Source organism: Anomaloglossus baeobatrachus, chromosome 1 (assembly GCF_048569485.1).
Source record: "Anomaloglossus baeobatrachus isolate aAnoBae1 chromosome 1, aAnoBae1.hap1, whole genome shotgun sequence".
In the NCBI taxonomy this organism is placed as follows: domain Eukaryota; kingdom Metazoa; phylum Chordata; class Amphibia; order Anura; family Aromobatidae; genus Anomaloglossus; species Anomaloglossus baeobatrachus.
Window position 1 is genome coordinate 680741097 of NC_134353.1, and position 22842 is coordinate 680763938.

General features: G+C 46.1%; 1 protein-coding gene across 1 annotated transcript in view; it reads left to right on the top strand.

Moving 5' to 3' along the window:
* The window catches only part of LOC142249142 (dehydrogenase/reductase SDR family member 4-like), a 143664-nt gene that overhangs the window by 112761 nt on the left and 8061 nt on the right, over positions 1-22842 (top strand). The window contains exon 9 of the mRNA XM_075320780.1: positions 101-153. Coding sequence (XP_075176895.1) covers positions 101-153 — 53 coding nt within the window. The remainder of the gene's footprint in view (positions 1-100; positions 154-22842) is intronic.

Sequence of the window (22842 nt, forward strand, 5' to 3'; positions counted from 1 at the left end):
ACATAAATGATGTTGTGGAGTGGGTCCAATATGTTTTTTTAATAATTACATTTTACTAATATTATTAAAGTAGACTTTGTTTTTGATTTACTTTACATAGATGCGGAAAACTCCTGAGTTTGAATCTAAGTGGAATGCCGTAGGCGTTAACAGGTGAAATACTTTGTTTCCTCTTGTATCAAATATATTAAAATATAAATATATATGTTTTTAAATGTCTTCCCAGTTTGTTTGATTCTAATTTTAATATTTTAATATTAACATCACTTATTATTATATTGAATTATAATTCATCGTTTAGACTATATATTTTCTTAAATTTCCTTTATGTTCATTGAAGTTTTTTTTAACTGATTGAAAAACAAATTATTTTGTCAGCATAAATTATTTTTTTTAATTGCACCATTCACTATGTCAAATAATGTATTATAAACAGGAAAAACAGAATATATATATTATTGTAAAATGATTAAAAAAACTGTAATTGCACTGTGGTTGCTAAAGTTATCAGTAAAAATGGCAGCTTTATCCTAAAAGGTCAACATAATTTATGAGGAGGCCAAATTCACACACTGTTGATTTTTTTATTTATCATTTTTAGAGATGCGTGAGTACCGTAATATTCGTAATCACTATACTCAAAACGAGTACTTTGTAATATTCATGTATTCATAACGAATAACGAGTACAATGCAAGTCAATGGGAAATGCAAGTAATTTTCTACTGGACCCAACAAAGAGGTCTGGGGGTCTGAAGAAAAGGCTGAAATGGATAGGAAAGTGATGAAAACTGAATGGGATGATCCTGGAGAATATGCCTGCATGCATTTCTGACTTCCTTGTGGTTTCTGGAATCCCTTGAAGCCAGATGGAAAAAGTTTTGTCTGGGTTCAGTCTATCGGTGCCCCTGCAGTGTATGTTGCACTGCCCTGGCCAGCCCTGTAGTGGCTCACACAGCAGTGTGCAAGCAGTTGTGGGATTACTAGCGCTGACATTAGGAGGTTAGCTCAGATCATTACCGGCTGTGATGATCTCCGCTGAACTCCTGACATCAGCGCTCGACGTCAGCACTCGTCACTGACTTCCATATGATGCCGCATTCTTACATCAAGTCACACAGATGGCCCAGACTGTGGCTAGCGGTGATGTCATGGGCTCACGGAACAGTTCATGTGAGAACGCGGCGGCCATAGAACTCAGTGACAAGCGCTGCTGACCCCATGAGTTCATGATGTCGACACTCTTTATGCCCTGCGGTGACCTGGCCTGACCTAATGATATTAGCTCAGGTCATTGCACTGCTCTCCCAGCCAATGGGGAACATTCTGTTCTTCATTGACTGGGCCACTAAGTATGATTTAGATTGTTGTGGGACCCCCTTATTGGATTACGCCTGACCCAGATTTGTTTTTATTTTCAATAAATTGGTGAAAGAGGGAATGTTTTGGGGAGTGTTTTTTCAAATCATTTCTTTCTGTTGTCTATTTTTTTATTACTGACTGGGTTAGTGATGTCGGGTATGTAATAGATTCCGTGACATCACTAATTCCAGGGCTTGATGCCAAGTGACATTAGACATCTGGTATAAACCCCACATATTACCCTGTTTGCCACTGCACCAGGGCAACGGGATGAGCTGGAGGTGAAGCGCAAGGATTGAGGCATCTAATGGATGTGCCACTTCCGGGGTGGCTGCTTCCTGCTAATTTTAGGCTGGAGAGGGTCCAATAACCATGGAACTCCCTAGTCTGAGAATACCAGACCACAGCTGTCCGCTTTACCTTGGCTGGTGGTGATCCAATTTGGGGGGCCCCACATTTTTGTTTTAATTTATTTATTTACTTTAAAATAACAGCGTGGGGTGCCCTCTGTTTTGGATTACCAGCCAAGGTGAAGCTGCCAGCTGTGGTCTGCAGGCTGCAGCTGTCTGCTAAACCCGAGCTGGCTACAAAAATTAAGGGACCCCACGTCATTTTATTTAATTAGTTCTGTATTTATTTTTTGGCTAAATACAAGGCTAAGCACCCTTTAGTCCCACATGAAAGGCACCAGAGGGTGCAAGATTACAAAATGTAGAGGAATGGGACATTATATCTATCCAGCAATCTATGTTTCCAGCAATCTATCTTTCTAGCTTTTGACTGTATGTAACCCTCTTTTCATTTTTTTTTTTTTTGGCGGTCCGCAAAAAAAAAAAAAAAAACAATGGAAGGCACACGGATGTAAAATGGACCATATACAAAACAGAAAGGATGCGGTTGTCACACGAATGTGCATTGTTTAAAAAATTAGCACTATGGCCTGAGTCATGGTTGACGCAGGAGTCCCCATCACAAGGGCCTCCAATGACAAAAAGTAGTTAGGCTGGAGTAAGAGTACTCTGCTAGTTTGTCCGCCACAGCACAATGTGCATCGTGTTTACACAAATTAGCCCTATGGTCTGAGTCATGGTTCACGCAGGAAGTCCCAATCACAATGGCCTCCAATGACAAATAGTAGTTAGGGTGGAGTAGGAGTACTGGCTTTTTTTGTCTACTGCGCACAATGTGCAAAGTGTTTTCAAAAATTAGCCCTATGGCCTGAGTCATGGTTAATGCAGGAAAGAAACGGCTTTATATGGCAAAGGTTGGATGTTACACAGCAGTAGCCAAAATGAATAATTTGGGGGAATTTAGTTTGGCTTGCTCTGATCTGGATGGATTGCAAAATGTGGATAAATCCAGTCCTTGTTGAATTTAATCAGAGTAAGTCTGTCTGCATTTTCTGTAGAGAAATGTGTGCACCTTTCAGTGATGATTGCCCCAGCAGAACTGAAAACACACTCTGACATCACACTAGCAGCCAGGCAGGCCAGCACCTCCAAGGCGTATAAGAGGTCGGGCCAAGTGTTCAGCTTTGACAACCAATAATTGGCTACATGCGCACACTGCAGTTTTTTCTGTACACAAACTGCAACCAAAACTGCATCCAAAACTGCACCTTGTCGCAGAGAGCCTGGAAATGTCAAAAGTGTCAAAACAAATTCTTGTAATGATGGTGCATTTTTGTTGCTTTTTTGGTGCTTTTTTGTCACGTTTTTTTCTATTCTAACTTCATGTGTTTGTCAGTGTGACAAAACTGCAACAAAAAAGCAAGAAGAATGAACGTGCTGCAGTTTTTTTGTCAGTAGTGTGTGACAATTAAACTGCAGACAAAAGAACTGCAACATGCGCACAGTAAATCTGATTTCTCATAGACTGTGCTGGGAAGTCAAAAGTCAGAACATGCTGACAACAAAACTGCACCAAAAAAGCAACAAAGACTGCAGCATGTGCATGTAGCCTAAAGGGAACTGAAGCATCAGAAAGGACGCAGGTATGGTCACTTAAGTACCCATTGACCATGCCGTGCAACTTCTCCCTCCTTGGTATTGTTACAGGCACAGATAGCCTTTGCTGATGTCCTGCTTTATTGAAAATGGCCCAGTTTGCATACATTTTTCTCCCACCTCTGTTGGACCTGGAGTTGGTGTCTCTCCCCATTAATCCTTGGTGTTGAAAAAAGTCGATAACTCTTCCACCAACGTTGCCTGAGGGTGATGTTTTCATCAACTCATCTACAACGACCATCTTGAAGGATTCCATTGTACAGCCCTTTGGTGACTCCAAAAGGAGAGAAGGAAATTTCTCCTTGTACCGTGGGTCCAGAAAGGTGGACAACCAGTAAAGGTTGTTGGATAAAATGTATATTACACGAGAGTCTTGCCACAGACACTTACACATGAACTGTGCCATATGAGCCAAGCTGCAAACAGGCAAAGGTTCTGTATACCCACCAGGAGGATCAAAAATATCCATTCTCTCCTCATGCTGTCTCATCTACTCCTCCTCTTCCTCTCCAGCTCATCCATGCTGGACAGACTTGAAGCTGGGGTTGAGAGTCCCCTGTGTAGCATTGGGAGACCCCTGGGTAGCACAGAAAGAAAGTCTTCTTTCTCATCCTCCTCTGTATCTTCCTCATCATCACACAATGTTGCCTCAAAATATTGGCTGGGCTGGGTAGCATCACCCATGGGGAAATCTTGCTCCATAGCCACATGCTGGGTTCTCAAAGCTTCCTCTTTGAGATTATGCAGTGATTGTTTCAACAGACACAGCAGCAGGATGGTTAAGCTTATAAGCTTGGTGCACTACTCAAAGTTCTCAAGAACCTCACAAATGTCAGTGATCCACATCCACTCAAAAGTTGTTATGTGCGGTGCCTGACTTTCAGTCTGATGGGCATGTTGGAGCTGATATTCAGCTGCTGCCCTCTGCTGCTCAGTAATCCTCGCCAACATATAGAATGTTCAGTTCCACTGCAAGGGTAGTTAACACATGAGTTTGTGACTTGGCAAATTAAAGTGCCTTACACTTTGCAAATTACAGTGCAACACTGTAAAGAAATGGGCACTAATACGACGCACCTTCTCAAGTAGGTATGGCAAATCAAGGTATGTATTCATAAATTTCTGAACAACTAGGTTCAGCACATGTACCAGCTTGCCGAACTTTGAAGCTGTCACCAGGTTATGCCTATTGTCACAAATGACCAGACCAAGTAGGAGGTGCAGTGGGAAGAGCTAATGATTGGTCTGCTCTTTTATACCTTGCCACAGCTCTGCTTTGGTTTGTGACTTAAACAGATCAGCTTCAACAGAGCATGTTGCTGCTTTACTAATGTGCTGCTGCACAGATCCCAGCTTGGCAGTGATGGGGAGTGTAATTCAGCAGAGGATGAGGAGCAGGAGAAGGAGGTGGAGGGGAGACAGGAAGTGGCATATGATGAGATGGAAAAGCTGGTAAATGGCTATAGTGGACAGAGGGCACAAGCCAAACTGTGAAACCCAGACTATTGTGAAGCAAGTCCAGATTCCCTATCTAATCCACATTCTCTGCCTCCCTGCTGTGAGTTTGTTCAGTGCTATCAGCTCTTAAAATAACTAATGTATTCTGGTTTCTGGACAGTACTATGGAGGTAGTGACATACACTGCTTAAGGCTATGTGCGCACGTTGCATTCAATTCCGCAGCGTGGAAAGTCACTGCATGTGCGTCTCAGAACGCAGCCGAAAAGCTGCATTCTGAAAAGCATTGTTACTGCAGAATTCCTGCAGAATTCATGTGTTCTGGATTCTTGCTCTGCCATAGGCAGAGTGGGAAAAGCATCCAGGACTAGAGATGAGCGAACTGGCCGTGGTTCGGCTCGAGTTCAGTTCGCCGAACGGAGGTCTCGTTTGAGTTCGGTTCGGCGAACGTTCGATGAACCAAACTCGAACCAATAGGACATAATGGGAGGCAATCACAAACACATAAAAACGCATTATAAATGTACACATACAGTTAATAAACATTGCCATAACACTTACCAGTCCCCGCGATCCCTCCTGCACTCTGTCTCCTGCCGCTATTCCATCCGATGATCGCTGAATCCTCCCGGTGACCAGCACTGCCAGCAGTGATGCAGGACCTATCGTGACGTCAAAATAGCCATGTGACCAGTCACGTGGCTATTATCTCATTGGCTACAGACTGGTCACATGACTATGACGCGTCATATGCGAGTGCATCTCTCTGGTACACGGTGCACATTTGTGTATCGCCGTGTACCGGCGACATGCTCTAGCACACGGTCGACTCCCCGTTCCGTTAGGGACCAGCTGACACAGCCGGTCATTAACGGAGATTACCGTTGCCATAGCAACGCAGTTAGCGGTGACGTCACCGCCAAGCGCGGCTCAGGGAGCAACGTTGCTATGGTAACACGTCTGTCAGCATTACCGCTGTTACCGCTGACAGCCAGCAGCACTGATCACTCATGGAGTGAAGGCTGCACGGAAAGCAGCGTCTTCCCCCATGCAGCAGAGATGGAGCAGAGCTGCATTTGTTGAACGAGAAAGACAGAAGACCATGGATCGTGGAGGGCTGACAGGGGGTAATAAAGATGGAGTCTCTAATGTGTCTGTGTATTTATTTCTAATAAAGTATTTTTTCTCTGTGTGGTGTCTTTTTTTAACCCTTTATTGGAGATTCTTAATGGCCGGGTCAAACGTGCCTGACATTAAGAATCTCTGGCTTAATACTAGCTAGTAAAACAAAGCTAGTATTAACTCATTATTACCCAACAAGCCACCCGGCTTCAGGGCTGTTTTAAGAGTTGGATACAATGCCAGATGATGGCGCTTCTATGAAAGCGCCATTTTCTGGGGCGGCTGCGGACTGCAATTCGCAGCAGAGGCGCCCAGAAACCTCGGTCTAACCCGTGCTGCGGATTCCAATCCCCAGCTGCCTAGTTGTACCCGGCTGGACACAAAAAGGGGGCGAAGCCCACGTCATTTGTTTTTTAATTATTTCATGAAATAAGTGAAATAATTAAAAAAAATGGGCTTCCCTATATTTTTGGTTCCCAGCCGGGTACAAATAGGCAACTGGGGGTTGGAGGCAGCCCGTGGCTGCCTGCTGTACCTGGCTAGCATACAAAAATATGACGAAGCCCACGTCATTTTTTTGGTGGGCAAAAAACTTCTGCATACAGTCCTGGATGGAGTATGCCGAGCCTTGTAGTTCTGCAGCTGCTGTCTGCTCTTCTCCATACAGACAGACAGCAGCTGCAGAACTACAAGGCTCAGCATACTCCATCCAGGACTGTATGCAGAAGTTTTTTTCCCCCTGAAAAAATTATGTGGGCTTCGCCATATTTTTGTATGCTAGCCAGGTACAGCAGGCAGGTACGGCTGCCCCCAACCCCCAGTTGCCTATTTGTACCCGGCTGGGAACCAAAAATAAAGGTAAGCCCTTTTTTTATTATTTCATGAATTTCATGAAATAATTAGAAAACAAATGACGTAGACTTCGCCCCATTTTTGTGTCCAGCCAGGTACAACTAGGCAGCTGGAGATTGGAATCTGCAGCACAGGTTGGCCTGAGCTTTCTGGGCCCCACTGCTGCGAATTGCAGTCTGCAGCCGCCTCAGAAAATGGCACTTTCATAGAAGCGCCATCTTCTGGCGCTGTATCCAACTCTTCCAGCACCTGCCTGCTATACCTGGCTAGCATACAAAACATATGGCGAAGCTCACGTCCTTTTTTTGTAGTTTTTTGGCAAAAAAAATAAAAAATGCTTCCCTAGATTTTACATTGCCAGTGAAGGTAACACCAAGCAGTGGGGGTTAGCAGCCAGTAGCTGCTTGGATTACCCTTAGCTAGCAATACAAAAAATGCAGCGGGAGCCCATATATATTTTTTTTAATTATTTATTTAAATAACTAAAAACAAAATGGGCTTCACTGTATTTTGATTGCTGGACATCACAGTGCTGTAAAAATAAATGTTTAAAAAAAATGACGTAGCGCTCCGCGGTATTTTTGATTCTCAGCGCAGATAAAGCAGACAGCTATGGGTTGCCACCCCCATCTGCCTGCCGTTACCTTGGTTGGCAATCAAAATACAGGGAAGCCCAATAATTTTTTCTATTTAAAAAATAGTTAAAAAAAAAAAATGACGTTGGGTTCCCCCATTTTTGATAGCCAGCTAGGGTAAAGCAGACGGCTGTAGCCTGAAAACCACAGCTGGCAGCTTTACCGTGGTTGGGGATCCAATGTGGAGGTCCCCCCAGGCTCTTTTTTTACAATTATTTTATAAATATTAATAATTACACAAAAAAAGTAGGGTCCCCCCCAAATTGGATCACCAGCCAAGGTAAAGCGGACAGCTGTGGTCTGGTATTCTCAGGGTGGGAAGGTCCATAGTTATTCGGCCTTCACAGCCTAAAAATAGCAGACCGCAGGCACCCCAGACGTGGCGCATCCACTAGTTGTGCAAATTCTGGCGCTTCACCCCAGCTCATCCCGTGCCCTGGTGCAGTGGCAAGCGGGGTAATAAATCGGGTTGATACTAGCTGTAAGATCACCTGACATCAAGCCCAGCAGTTTGTGATGTCATGGCGTCTATTAGATACCCAACATCATAAACTGTCAGTACTAACAAAAAAAAAATCGACAAAGGAAATTTATTTGAAAAAACAGTCCCCAAAACATTTCCTCTTTCACGAATTTATTGTAAGAAAAAAAATAAAGGGGTCCCACGACAACTCTGGACCGTCTAGAATATGGGGGGGAGACACTCAGGGAACGTATCCCCCATTTTCTAGGAGTGCGGACCCTTCATGTGAGGAGTGTGGGTGCAATGAATCTGCACTCACTCTCCCCGGGTCCACAGCAGCAGAGTCCATGTCGTAATGGTTGCTACCAAAGCTGCAATGCCCTGCTTATGAGGTAAGCGCATGCCTAATCAGGAGAACTATTCTACATCTCCAAATATTGGTATTTGCTGATATTTTTGCTATTCCACCTACTATATATTGGGGATAGGATCTTGGAGATGGAATACCCCTTTAAGTCCAGTTATCCAGCTGAATGAATACTTAACAACAGAGCTCGCTATTTAGATGTGTTTTCTTGTGGCGTATAACGGACTCTCATGTTTGGTAGTCATTCAGCAGGGAAACTATAAAAGCAAATCCCTCTATTTGGAAATGTAGTATATAGCTCTCCTGATCAATTATGTTCCTTACCTCATGAGCAGGACATTGCAGTAATAATAATAATTTATTCATTTATATAGCATTATTAATTCCATAGCGCTGTATGTCTTTGGAGTGTGAGAGGAAACTGGAGTACCCGGAGGAAACCCAAGCAAACACGGGGAGAACATACAAATTCCTTGCAGATGGTGTCCTTGGTGAGAATTGAACACAGGACTTCAGCGCTGCAAGACTGCAGTGCTAACCACTGAGCCACCGTGCCACACATTTAGCTAACAGATGCATAAGCACTACTCACTGTGTCTGAACACAGGAAGCTGAGCTGACAGCAGCTCTGCGAATGCAGCAGCGTCTATTGTGAAGGAGAGGGCCTGGGGGGATCAACGCTGCAGAGGTACCGTGGGACACCGGGGAACACCGGTGGGGTTATAGGGGGTGACCTGGCAGGGCCTGGGGAGGAGTTTTCTGTCGCATGTGTCATGGCACATGCGACAGAAATCAGAGGAGTAGGGTGAATGCAGCCGGCGCGCTGCTGTGCGCGCGGCCATCTTGGATTTCTGGGAGGGCATCAGGGGCACACTTTGGCGACACCGGGGGACTGGAGGGGACCGGGGAGGAGATTTATTATGTTTGTTCATGCCAGATGGGAGATAAATAATTTTTTACTGGCGCTGTCATTTACTGTAACGTGATCATCGGTGTACGGTGTATACCTGTGATCACATGAGCGGGGACCGGAAAAACCGTCCTGAATCATGATCTCCAGGGTCTCAGCTAGCCCTGAAACCCCGGAGATTTTCTGACGCTGAGGGGCGTTATTCACTTATTTCTGCCTGCTGTTTATAAACGGCAGATCAGAATAAGGCTACATTAACGCGACCGATCCATTTTTGCGGTCTGCAAAAGACAGTCCGTTTTTTTCACGGGTGCATCCGTGTGCCATCCGTTTCCGTTCCATAGACGGTCGTATGTCATCTGTTTGTCATCCGTGTGCCTTCTGTTTTTTTTGTGTACTGCAAAAAAACTGAAGGAGGGTAAATGCATAAATTTACCCAGGATCCATAGCTTCATCATACATGAGGCGGTCACATGTTCACTCCAGTGCCATTTTCTGCTGCTTTTCACAGCGTAGAGCGCTCTGGTGATTTTCTTGTGCTTGTGCACTTTATATCAGTCTTTTCTGTCATTATAATGGCAGAAAGACACATAATGTCCCACTCTCCTGCATTTTGTAATTTTGCACCCTTTGGTGCCTTTCATGTGGCACTAAGGGGTGCTTAGATTTGTATTTAGCCAAAAAAATGAAAAAAAAAATGACGTAGGGTTCCCCCTATTTTTGTAGCCAGCTAGGGTAAAGCAGACGGCTGCAGCCTGCAGACCACAGCTGGCAACCTCACCTTGGCTGGTAATCCAAAACTGAGGGCACCCCACGCTGTTATTTTAAATTAAATAAATAATAAAAAAAACAAAACACGTAGGGGTCCCCCCAAAATTGGATCACCAGCCAAGGTAAAGCAGACAGCTGGGGTCTGATATTCTCAGACTAGGGAGGTCCATGGTTATTGGACTCTCCCCAGCCTAAAAATAGCAGGCCGCAGCCGCCCCAGAAGTGGCGCATCCATTAGATGTGCCAATCCTGGTGCTTCGCCCCAGCTCATCCCGCGCCCTGGTGCGGTGGCAAACGGGGTAATATATGGGGTTAATACCAGATGTGTAATGTCACCTGGCATCAAGCCCTGGGGTTGGTGAGGTCAGGCGTCTATCAGATACCCGACATCACCAACCCAGTCAGTAATAAAAAAAAATAGACGACAAACACATTTTTATTTGAAAAACCACTCCCCAATACATTCTCTCTTTAACCAATTTATTAGAAAGAAAAACAAATCCAGGTCTGGTGTAATCCAAGGGGTTGCCATGACGATCCACACTGTCCCAGTCAATGAAGAGCAGGATGTTCCCCATTGGCTGGGAGAGCAGTGCAGTGACCTGAGCTAACATCAATGGGTCAACCCAGGTCACTGCAGGGGATGACAAGTGCTGCTGCCAGCGAGGTACATTACCTGCGCTGATCTCCTGCACTGCTGACAGCACCTGTCACTGAGTTAAATGACCGCCGCCTTCACAGCCAAGTATCGCGAGCGGCCCGTGACGTCATCGCTAGTCAGTCTCGGGTCGGAAGCGAGAGAAGGTGATGTGACAAGCGGCGGCCATGGAGGACAGTGACAGCGCTGAGGTCGGGACTTCATCATCGCAGGTAAGCCGAGCGGGACCATGTGTGCAGAGTGCCAGGAGGACGTCAGTGTCGTGGACTGTATGGCTGGGGACGTGTTTGTGTGTGTGTGTGTGTGTGTGTGTGTTTGTGTGTACATGCCGCGTGCAGGAGGGGGCGGAGTGAGCTGAGCGGGGAAGTGTGGGCTTCCTGCACATAACTAGGATAAACATCGGGTTACTAACCAAAGCGCTTTGCTTGGATACCCGATGTTTATCTTGGTTACCAGCTTCTGGCAGGCTGCCAGCAATGGCTCCTGCACACTGTAGCTGTAAAAAGCCCTGCTTTTTGCTGCTAGAACCGTTCTCGAACGTATCTAGAACTATCGAGCTTTAGCAAAAAGCTCGAGTTCTAGTTCGATCTAGAACAGCCCCCAAAATCACTCGAGCCGCGAACTGGAGAACCTCGAACCGCGAACCGCGCTCAACTCTATCCAGGACACGCATTTTTGACAGTGCGGTACCACTCGGCTCTGCTGTATCCCCAGAGACTAGCAGCAGAGCCGAGTGGGACCGCACTGGCAAAAAGAGCATGGCTGGCTGAGAGACAGAGCCACGCGATCAGAATGAACTCGGATGAACTTCATCCGACTTCAATGTGATTGCGCGGCTCTGTGCATGTACTGCGGCTTGATTTACGATCACAGGTGAAGGACTTACCGGTGACCGCAAATCTCCTGAGTGACTGAAGTGAGCCACGCGAACAGCAGTGCTATTACTCAGGTTACCCGCAGCCAGCTCGAGCAGAGCAGGATGCATCGTGGGACCTCGTGAGGATTACGCCGGACCTGGAGGGGTGTTTGGGGATTTTAATGAAGTGGTGAAAGAGGGCGTTTTTTTGTCTTTTGTTTCAAATAAAGGATTTTTTGGGTGTATGTGTTTATTTACTTTCACTTACAGGTTAATCATTGGGGGTGTTTCATAGACGCCTGCAATGATTAATGTAGGACTTATGTATCACACAGGTAGAAGAGAAGACCGGGTTTATGCCGCGCTAAAAACCACTGATGCGTGTAAAATAAAGGATTTCCTTTTTATTGGACAGTTCCTACGTGTTTCAGAGACATCCGTCTCCTTCCTCAGGAAAAGAAATCAAGTTGATTTATTTTCCTGAGGAAGGAGACGGATGTATCTGAAACCCTTTAATTTACACGCATCAGTGGTTTTTACCGCGGCATAAACCCGGTCTTCTCTTCTACCTGTGTGATACAAAATTCCTCTCCCGGGGCTGCAGCTAAACCACCGGGCACTCACAGGCTATCATAAGGGGTTGTGACTGGCACAACCTCACCAGGTGAGTGCTTCTTTGTCTTGTCTCTCCACCCTCATACCGGGTAAGACCCTATTGCACTTTTTTCCCCTTTACAGTTTTATAATGTAGGACTTAGTGACAGCTATGGGCTGCCATTAACTCCTTATTACACAGATTGTCACCGCATCAGGCCAATTCTAGATGAACAGGGTAGAGTCCCGGGACTGTCCCATCTAATCAATGTGGCAATTCCGGGCGGCTGCTGGCTGATATTTTTAGGCTGGGGGGCTCCCCATAACATGGGGCTCCCCATCCTGAGAATACCAGCCTTCAGCCGTGTGGCTTTATCTTGACTGGTATCAAAATTTGGGGGGACCGCACGCCATTTTTTTTTTTTATTTATTTATTTACAGTGCCTACAAGTAGTATTCAACCCCCTGCAGATTTAGCAGGTTTGATAAGATGCAAATAAGTTAGAGCCTGCAAACTTCAAACAAGAGCAGGATTTATTAACAGATGCATAAATCTTACAAACTAACAAGTTATGTTGCTCAGTTAAATTTTAATAAATTTTCAACATAAAAGTGTGGGTCAATTATTATTCAACCCCTAGGTTTAATATTTTGTGGAATAACCCTTGTTTGCAATTACAGCTAATAATCGTCTTTTATAAGACCTGATCAGGCCGGCACAGGTCTCTGGAGTTATCTTGGCCCACTCCTCCATGCAGATCTTCTCCAAGTTATCTAGGTTCTTTGGGTGTCTCATGTGGACTTTAATCTTGAGCTCCTTCCACAAGTTTTCAATTGGGTTAAGGTCAGGAGACTGACTAGGCCACTGCAACACCTTGATTTTTTCCCTCTTGAACCAGGCCTTGTTTTTCTTGGCTATGTGCTTTGGGTCGTTGTCTTGTTGGAAGATGAAATGACGACCCATCATAAGATCCTTGATGGAGGAGCGGAGGTTCTTGGTCAAAATCTCCAGGTAGGCCGTGCTATCCATCTTCCCATGGATGCGGACCAGATGCCAGGCCCCTTGGCTGAGAAACAGCCCCACAACATGATGCTGCCACCACCATGCTTGACTGTAGGGATGGTATTCTTGGGGTCATATGCAGTGCCATCCAGTCTCCAAACGTCACGTCTGTGGTTGGCACCAAAGATCTCGATCTTGGTCTCATCAGACCAGAGAACCTTGAACCACTCTGTCTCAGAGTCCTCCAAGTGATCATGAGCAAACTGTAGATGAGCCTTGACATGACGCTTTGAAAGTAAAGGTACCTTACGGGCTCGTCTGGAACGGAGACCACTGCGGTGGAGTACGTTACTTATGGTATTGACTGAAACCAATGTCCCCACTGCCATGAGATCTTCCCGGAGCTCCTTCCTTGTTGTCCTTGGGTTAGCCTTGACTCTTCGGACAAGCCTGGCCTCGGCACGGGTGGAAACTTTCAAAGACTGTCCAGGCCGTGGAAGGCTAACAGTAGTTCCATAAGCCTTCCACTTCCGGATGATGCTCCCAACAGTGGAGACAGGTAGGCCCAACTCCTTGGAAAGGGTTTTGTACACCTTGCCAGCCTTGTGACCCTCCACAATCTTGTCTCTGATGGCCTTGGAATGCTCCTTTGTCTTTTCCATGTTGACCAAGTATGAGTGCTGTTCACAAGTTTGGGGAGGGTCTTAATTAGTCAGAAAAGGCTGGAAAAAGAGATAATTAATCCAAACATGTGAAGCTCATTGTTCTTTCTGCCTGAAATACTTCTTAATACTTTAGGGGAACCAAACAGATTTCTTGTGGTTTGAGGGGTTGAATAATAAATGACCCTCTGAATAAACTTTTCACAATTTAAAAAAAAAAATGAAAAAAGAAATGCTTTACAATCCGCTGCTGGATTTTGCTAATTTCTACTGAGCATGCCCAGAATGAAAAAATGAAAAAAAAAAAAAAAGAGCCGACGCATTCTGTTAGACGGACGCCAAACGGATGCAACGGGTCCGTTATTTCACAGGAATCAGCTAACTTATTCCTGTGAAATAACAGATCCGTTGCATCCGTTGACACCACAAAAATAACGGATGCGTCAAAACAACGCAGCAACGGACCCAGTGGATTTTGCCCAACAGAAGTGTGAAACTAGCCTAAAACGTTTTTTTTCTACTATCTGACTTGTGTCTCCAACCATTCAGATTAATTCCATTTCTTCTAGTCTTTCCTTGTGCAAGTGAGAATAGGGCTAATCTCTCTACAAGGTGACATCCCTTCAGATATTTGTAGATAGCTATTGTTTTCTCTGGGGCAGATAGTGATGCAGTTTAGATGGTGCAACTCTCCACAACAGCAAAAGGAATAGATCTGTCAACCTTCGTGCCAAGCACAAGAATGATCTGAATAACTGGCACCCCCTGCTGGAGGCAGGGTTTTTTTTAGCCAGGATGGAAGTGGTCATCAGCAGTAACAGCTGAGCTGCCTTCTGGATTCTGCTGCTGCAGCAGAAACTGACATTAACCCCTAGAGTGCCTAAAGAAAGAAACATTTAACCAACATAGTAATAGAAGGCAAACAGACAAGGCCTTGAGCCCATCACAAGACAAATGTGACATTACCTTCCCTTTAAAGAGAGGCCTCAGGATTCTCAAAACAGCTACTTAAAACCAATTGTTCACCTACAATGTGAACATGTCCTTCAGATCTAGGGAAATGCACACAGCAAATAAACTTATTAGCATCAACCTGTGTATAATGGATAGGGTATAATATGTTGGGGTAACACCAGCCACACGAAAGAAGGGTCGCTAATGTAAGCGACAAGATATGGACCAAGAAAACTGGAACCTCCTACCCCCAAAAAACACCTTCACTAGAAGTTACTCGTGGAACCCACAAGAAAATATTCAAAACACAGGTCTGCACCTGCACATTTATTAAAACCATACATGTGTTTATTTCTTCCAAGAGATGTCACAGAGGACTACCACCTGAAGGTAAATCCATACACTCAGACATGCCAGCTGCTCCCTTCACCTGTCCAGGGGGAACACCAAAGCTAAGCTTCCTGAGGAATTGAAAGGTGAACCCCATTTTCCTCCACTATCCACCGAGACTATGGAAGAAAAAGCAGGAGTCACGGAGGAAAAAATACACCCCGATCACCATCCTTGAAACGGTCAGGAGAGATGGATTTCACAAAGAAGAAACCGTATAATTTCCGTGCACTCAGGAAAAATCCTGAGGAGTGGGAAAATTCTGCCCCTCCCCGATTTAGCCCACATGGCCAAAGGACAAGGTGACAGAACAAACAGAGGAAAAATACACTCCCAGACTGCCTTCCTCCATGCAGTCTGGGGAAGCAGTTTTCGAGATGTAGGCAAGTAAAAAACAGACTTCAAAAAATATATGGGCCAGTTAATAAGTCATGCCAGAACATGACCGGATGGGAGAGTGACTGGATCGGGAGGCCCTGCCACATACCCTCAAGCTTAAGGGTAGCAACTTCTTAGCCACTAGCCTCTCCCTGTCTCCTGTCCTGGCCCTGATGGTAATGTCCTCTCAACACTGACCACCCAAGGGGACCGACAAGGACAGAGATCCCCAAGACACGCATCAACATCAAACAACAGACAGGGAGTAAACAGCACACAGACACATATAACCAAACAGCAGGGGAACACATATGGAAGTGAACTGGAACCAAAATCAGAAAGGAAAAGTAACTACACCAGGAAACGCTCACACCACTTATCACCAGACACCAATAGCTGAAGCAGCAGCAAAACTAATACATCCGTCCACCTCCGGGCCAAGAACCACAATGATCTGTATAACCGGCACCCCCTGCTGGAGGTGTTTTTTTTTATCCAGGCCGGAAGTGGCCATCAGCAGGAATAGCTGAGCTACCTTCATGAGTCTGCTGTAGCAGAAACAGACATTAATCCCTAGAGTGCATAAAGAAAGAAAAACATTTAACCAACATAGTAATAAAAGGTAAACAGACAACGGCCCTGGGCCCATCACGTGGTGCATAGTGACAAATGTGATAATTAGGCTGAAAGGCCTATAGTTCCATGTGTCCACTTTTTTCCCATTTTTGAAGATGGGCACATTTGGTTTTCTAAAGTCTTCTGGGACTTCTATTCTTCATGATTTTTCAGATTCTGGAGAGTGGTTCAGAAATTTTCTCTGCTTTCTCCTTCAGTACACTGGGGTTTAATTCATATGAATCTGGAAATATGAATTAATTTATATTAGCTAAGTTATCTCTCACTTTCTCTCTGTGTATAGATAGCCTGGATTCTTCTATTACTTCAATAGTACAGTGAAGATTAGAGATGAGCCAACCTCTAGAAGCTCGAGTTTGGTTCGGTTCGTCGAACGAAGCCCGCTTTCGAGTTCAGTACGGCGAGCCGTTCGACGAACCTCTCGAACCCCATAGAAACCAATGGGAGGCAATCACAAACACATAAAGACACATAGAAAACACCTTCAAAGGTGTCCAAAAGGTGACAAACAACTCACAAGACAACACAAACACATGAGAAAGTGACAAGGACAAATACTCATGCGAAAACAAAACAGCTGGACGAGGAAAAAGAGGAGGAGACACATATATAGGCATGGCATGCCCTTCTAAAATCATGTAAAACACAGCAATGAGACTCCAAGCCGAGTCTCCCTTTTTTCCAAAAATTTGACCCCACAGACACCACTTAAGTGGCATCACTTGTGCCCCAGTTGCAAACTGGACAGGTTGATTTCCATCAAGCACATTCAAAAATACGCCAGCCTTAACTGTCCCCGGGATGACACCGGTGTAGGTAGCAAAGTCTTTGCTGATCCATGATTTGTTCATCTTGGATCATTTTTAAAAACACAGCAAGGGGACTCAAAGTGGAGTCTCCCTTTTCTCCAAAAATAAGGCCCCACAGACACCACTTCAGTGGCAGCACCTGTGCCCCAGTTGCAAACTAGACAGATTGATTTGCATCAAGCACTGTCAAAAAAACGCCAGCCTTTACTCTACCCAGGATGACACAGGGGTAGTAAAGTCCTTGCGGATCCATGACTTGTTCATCTTGATGAACGTTAGTCTGTCCACATTGTCACTGAACAGACGCGTGCGCTTATCTGTTAGCACACACCTAGCAGCACTGAAGACATGTTCAGAGACAACGCTGGCTGCGGGACACGACAAGATCTCAAAGGCGTAAGTGGCGAGCTCAGGCCACTTTTCAAGATTTGAAGCTCAAAATGAGTAAGGCTCCAGTTGCAAAGTCATGGAATCGATGTTCATTTGGAGATACTCCTGTATCATCCTCTGCAGCCGTTGACTATGTGTCAGACTTCTTGTCTCTTGTGGCCTTGCATTGGATGGTCTAAAAAAATGATGAAACGATTCCATAAAATTGCTGTTACCAGCCCCAGATATGGTGTTGCTGGTACGGTTTGACTGATAATGATGAGACAGTCCCATGCTTGGCAAGTTACAACTGGGATATTGACACTGTGCATCACTGGTGTTTGGTGGAAAAGCCGAGCTAAGATTGAGTAACAGCTTCTGCTGATACTCCTGCATAAATGCGTCCCTTTCTATGCCTGGAACTATTTCACCAAATTTGGACTTGTACCGGGGATCTAATAGTGTGGCAACCGAGTAGTCATCATCACTTCTAATTTTGACAATCAAAGGGTCATGTTGTAGGTAGTGCAGCAAGAAGGCGCTCATGTGTCTTGCGCATCCATGCGGACCAAGTCCTCGCTGTGTTTGTGGCGTGGAGGTGTTAACCGTGCTTTCTTCCTCTGACATCTCCCCCCAACCTCGTTCAACTGAAATTTGACCAAGGTCTCCCTCATCTGCTGAGTCTTCCATGTCCATCGAGAGTTCGTCCTCCATTTCTTTATGGTCTCCTGCACCTTCCTCAACATTTTGACTGCTAGCATGCGCCCTTGTTAATCCCTCTCCCCCACCGTCCCATGCCTGCCGCCTTGGTGATGATGAACGTCTGGACCTTGTAGATGTTGGTATCCCTTGCGCATTTGAATCCTCCTGTACTTTCTCCCCTTCCTCTTGTCACACCCCCTGACTCCAAATAGCGTTTAGCGTGTGCTCCAGCATGTAAATGACTGGAATTGTCATGCTGATAATGGCATTGTCAGCGCTAAACATATTCGTCGCCATGTCGAAACTGTGCAGAAGGGTGCATAGGTCCTTGATCTGAGACCACTCCAGCAGCGTGATCTGCCCCACCTCTGCATCTCGTTGGCCAAGGCTATACATCATAACGTATTGCACCAGGGCTTGGCGGTGCTGCCACAGTCGCTGTAAGATGTGGAGAGTTGAATTCCAGCGTGTCAATACATCGTATTTCAGGTGGTGAACCGGCAGGCTGAAAGACTTCTGTAGCGATGCAAGTCGGTCAGCTGAGGCGGTTGAACGGAGGAAATGAGCAGAGAGTGACCGTGCCCTGTGCAGAAGCCCATCTAGGCCAGGATAGTGGGTTAAAAATTGCTGGACAAGAAGGTTCAACACGTGAGCCATACAAGGCACGTGTGTCACCTTTCCCCGGCGAAGGGCCGCACCCAGATTTGCAGCATTGTCGCACACGGGCTTCCCTGGCTGCAGGTTGAGTTGAGACAACCATTTATGAAACTCGGACCGCAGAGCTGACCACAACTCATCCACTGTGTGACTCTTATTTCCAAGACATTTCAAGGTAAAGACCGCCTAATGCCGTTGTGTTCTGCTGCCAGAATAGTTAGGAGATGTGTGGGATTCCTTGTGCGCAGTTACAACGCGGGTGGCCTGACCAGGCAGACTTGGGGCAGAGGTGCAGGACCCAGACGAGGTTGAGGAGGCAGAAGCAGTGAAGGAACTTCGACATACAGAGGATTGATGCACAAGTCTTGGGGACGGCAAGACTTGTTCAGCAGACCCTTCTTCATATATCACCATAGTTACCCAGTGCCTAGTCAGCGACATGTAACGCCCCTGTCCATGCTTACTGGTCCAAGTATCGGTGGTGAAATGCACCCGGTCACACACAGAGTTTCTCAAGGAAGCGGTGATGTTGTGTGCGAGATGCTGGTGTAGCGCAGGCACACCGTTCTTGGAGAAGTAGTGGCGAGTGGGCATCTGGTACTGGTGCACTGCGATGGACATAAGGTCTCAAAAGTCCTCTGTGTCCATCAGGCGGAAAGGCTGCATTTCGGTAGCCAAGAGCTTACAGACGGATAAAGTCAACCTCTTAGCTTTGTCATGGCTCAGGGGAAATGGCCTTTTATTTGTCCACATCTGAGGGACAGAGATCTGGCTGCTGTGTGGAGACGGTGGTGAATAGGGTGTCCCTGGAAAAATGCAGGTCTGTGAGGAAAGTGCAGGCGGAGACATGATGTTGCCTTCATCCAAAGATGGTGCTCTCGATGTCTGAGAGAGCTGTACACCAGCACTTGTTTCCCCTTCCAAACCAACTGATGACCTACCAAGAAAACTGCCTGTTGCAGTTAAAGTGGTCGAAAGTCTGCATGGAAAAGAGTTGTGACAGCTGTCCCAATGTCATAGAAGATGAAAAGCTTGCGGAGGAACTTGAAGGGGCAGACGGTGTTTGGCCCGCTTCGCTAGGCTGCATTGCAGCACGGTGAGCTTCCCACTGGGACTTATGCTTGTTATTCATGTGACGATTCATGGAAGATGTTGTCCAACTGGTGAGTTTTTAGCCTCTACTTATAGATTGCCGACAAATTTTACAGATCACATGATTTGGGAGTCCTTTGCAATGTCAAAAAAGGACCAGGCTAGGCAAGGCTTAGAGGCCATGCGACCTGCAGAGCCACCCTGACTTGTGCTCAGAGGCAGAGTTGTGGCTGAGGATGCAGTTGTAGACGTGGTTCCAGTACTCATCGTCATCAGTATGTTCCTTATTGTCTCCACCAACAGGTGTTACAGTTTGGGAATGACGGTGTACATTATTCTCAGAAACTTGGTCATCAGGGCCAGAATCTGAGTCACAAAGCTTCTGGGCATCACTGCAGACCATTTCCTGGTCTGTACTCACTGTAGCTTGGGAGCAGACCTCTGATTCACAGGCTATAGTGTGACTGAACAGCTCTGCAGACTCAGCTATCTCTGTTCCACCATACTGTGCACGGCGGGTGGAGACTTGAGAGCTGGGAGAAAGCAAGTGGGATTGGGATGAAAACTCAGAGGACTGTTGTTTTTTTGGATGTTGAAGTTGAGGTGGAGGAGAGGGCACTTGTTGGAGCACTTGAGATCCATTCAAACACGTTCTTTTTTTGTGCATCATCTACCGTTGTTACAGTTGTTCGGGTCCATAAAAAAGGGAGCACATCGAATTGTCAATGGAAAGTAGTAGACATCTTACTTTTGCTGGAAGATGGACTATCTTCAGCAGATGTTAATGTAGCTTTCCCACCCTCCCCATGGACAGAATTTCTTTTTCTTTTTCCAACACGCCTGTTCCCCTTTCCACCAGCATCTGTCCTTTTGCCACTCATTTTGTTAGCGACAAGATTGGCCACTTAAAATGTGGATGCAAAAATTGAGAGGTGGTGTAGATTGCAGAGGTGGTCTAGCTTTATTGACAGCTGAAGAACCAACACTGACTATCCCAGACAATTTTAGTATGCCCCTAACAGTCGCAGCACAGTATGCAAATAAAATAGCGTGGCAAAAGTGTGTAGGTGGGTACAGTGCCCAGGTTCTGTGGGACAGTGGACAGGAAAGGAACACTAACTTAGTATTCCAGACACTTTTAGGATGGCAGAAAAAGTGTGAGCTCTTTGGGCAAATAAAATTGCGTGGCAAAATTGGCCAGGTGGGTACAGTGCCCGGGTTCTGTGGGTCAGTGGACAGGAAAGGAACACTAACTTAGTATTCCAGACATTTTTAGGATGGCAGAAAAAGTGACAGCTCTTTGGGCAAATAAAATTGTGTGGCAAAACTGGGTAGGTGGGTACAGTGCCCGGGTTCTGTGTGTAGGTGGACAGGAAAAGAACACTAACTTAGTATTCCCGACACTTTTAGGATGGCACAAAAAGTGTCAGCTCTTTGGGCAAATAAAATTGCGTGGCAAAATTGGCCAGGTGGGTACAGTGCCCGGGTTCTGTGGGTCAGTGGACAGGAAAGGAACACTAACTTAGTATTCCAGACACTTTTAGGATGGCTGAAAAAGTGTCAGCTCTTTGGGCAAATAAAGTAGCGTGGCAAAACTGGGCAGGTGGGTACAGTGCCCGGGTTCTGTGGGTCAGTGGACAGGAAAGGAACACTAACTTAGTATTCCAGACACTTTTAGGATGGCAGAAAAAGTGTCAGCTCTTTGGGCAAATAAAATATCGGGGCAAAACTGGGCAGGTGGGTACAGTGCCCAGGTTCTGTGGGTACCAGGACAGGAAAGGAAGCCTCCCTTTTTATCCCTCCTAACGATGAAATGCAGCAAGGAATTCCCTTTGCTGAGGCACACAGACGCTGTTATCTAAAGCTGTACACAGCATTTGCACTGACCTGCCTAGCAGCTATGGCTATGAACGCCCTGAAATCAGCCCTGAAAAGGGCTGAAATAAAAAGCAGTCCCTAATCCCTACAGCGCTGTGTAGCTTGCACTATGTCTATAGCGCACACAGCAGGATCGGCAGCAGCAGTGTGAGCAGTGAATGTCACCCACACGTAGAATGGAAATAATGGTGGTGACAGGGAAAATGGCCATTTTTTATAAGCCAATGACATGTGACATTCACAGCCTATGACACATGGCCTTGCTTGTCTGGCAAAAATCCACTTAGCTGTGTGTGTGTCTGTGATTGGCTGACATCCTTGCCCGCCCCACTGCACGCGCGATTAGGAAAAGAAAAATGTCGATCGGCATTCTCTCAGCACCACAGATTTAAACTGTGTCCCCCCCGCACACTATAAGCTGAAATTTGATAATAGCGTGAATCACAGTGACTCACACTATTATAGTGAAAAGCCAGCTAGTAACTAGCTAGGCTGTTTGCTGATCAAACCGTTATCGAACGTAACTCGAGCTATCAAGCTTTTAGCAAAAAGCTCGCGCTCGAGTTCGATTTCGAGCACCCCCAAAAATCACTCGAACATAAAATTGGTGAACCTCGAACTTCGAGCATCGCTCAACTCTAGTGAAGATCAGTTGATGATATTTTTACTTTCTAAAGCGGACTTTACACGCTGTGACATCGCTAGCCGATGCTAGTGATGCCGAGCACGATAGCACCTGCCCCTGTCGTACGGCCGATATGTGGTGATCGCTGCCGTAGCAAACATTAACGCTACGGCAGCGTCACATGCACTTACCTGCTCTGCGACGTTGCTGTGACCGGCGATCCGCCTCCTTTCTAAGGGGGCGGTTCGTTCAGCATCACAGCGACGTCACAGCAGCGTCACTGAACCGCCGCCCAATAGAAAAGGAGGGGTGGAGATGAGCGACCGGAACATGCCGCTCACCTCCTTCCTTCCTCCTTTTCCGGTGGAGGCAGGTAAGGGGATGTTTGTCGCTCCTGCGGTGTCACACACAACGATGTGTGCTGCCGCAGGAACGACAAACATCGTACCTGTTGCTGCAGCGATATTAAAGAAATGAGCGACGTGACAACGAGCAACGATTTTTGATGTTTTTGTGCTTGTTGATCGTTGCTCATTTGTGTTGCACGCTGCGATGTCGGTAACGTCGCCGGATGTGCGTCACTAACGACGTGACCCCGACGATATCTCTTTGCCGATGTCGCAACGTGTAAAGCC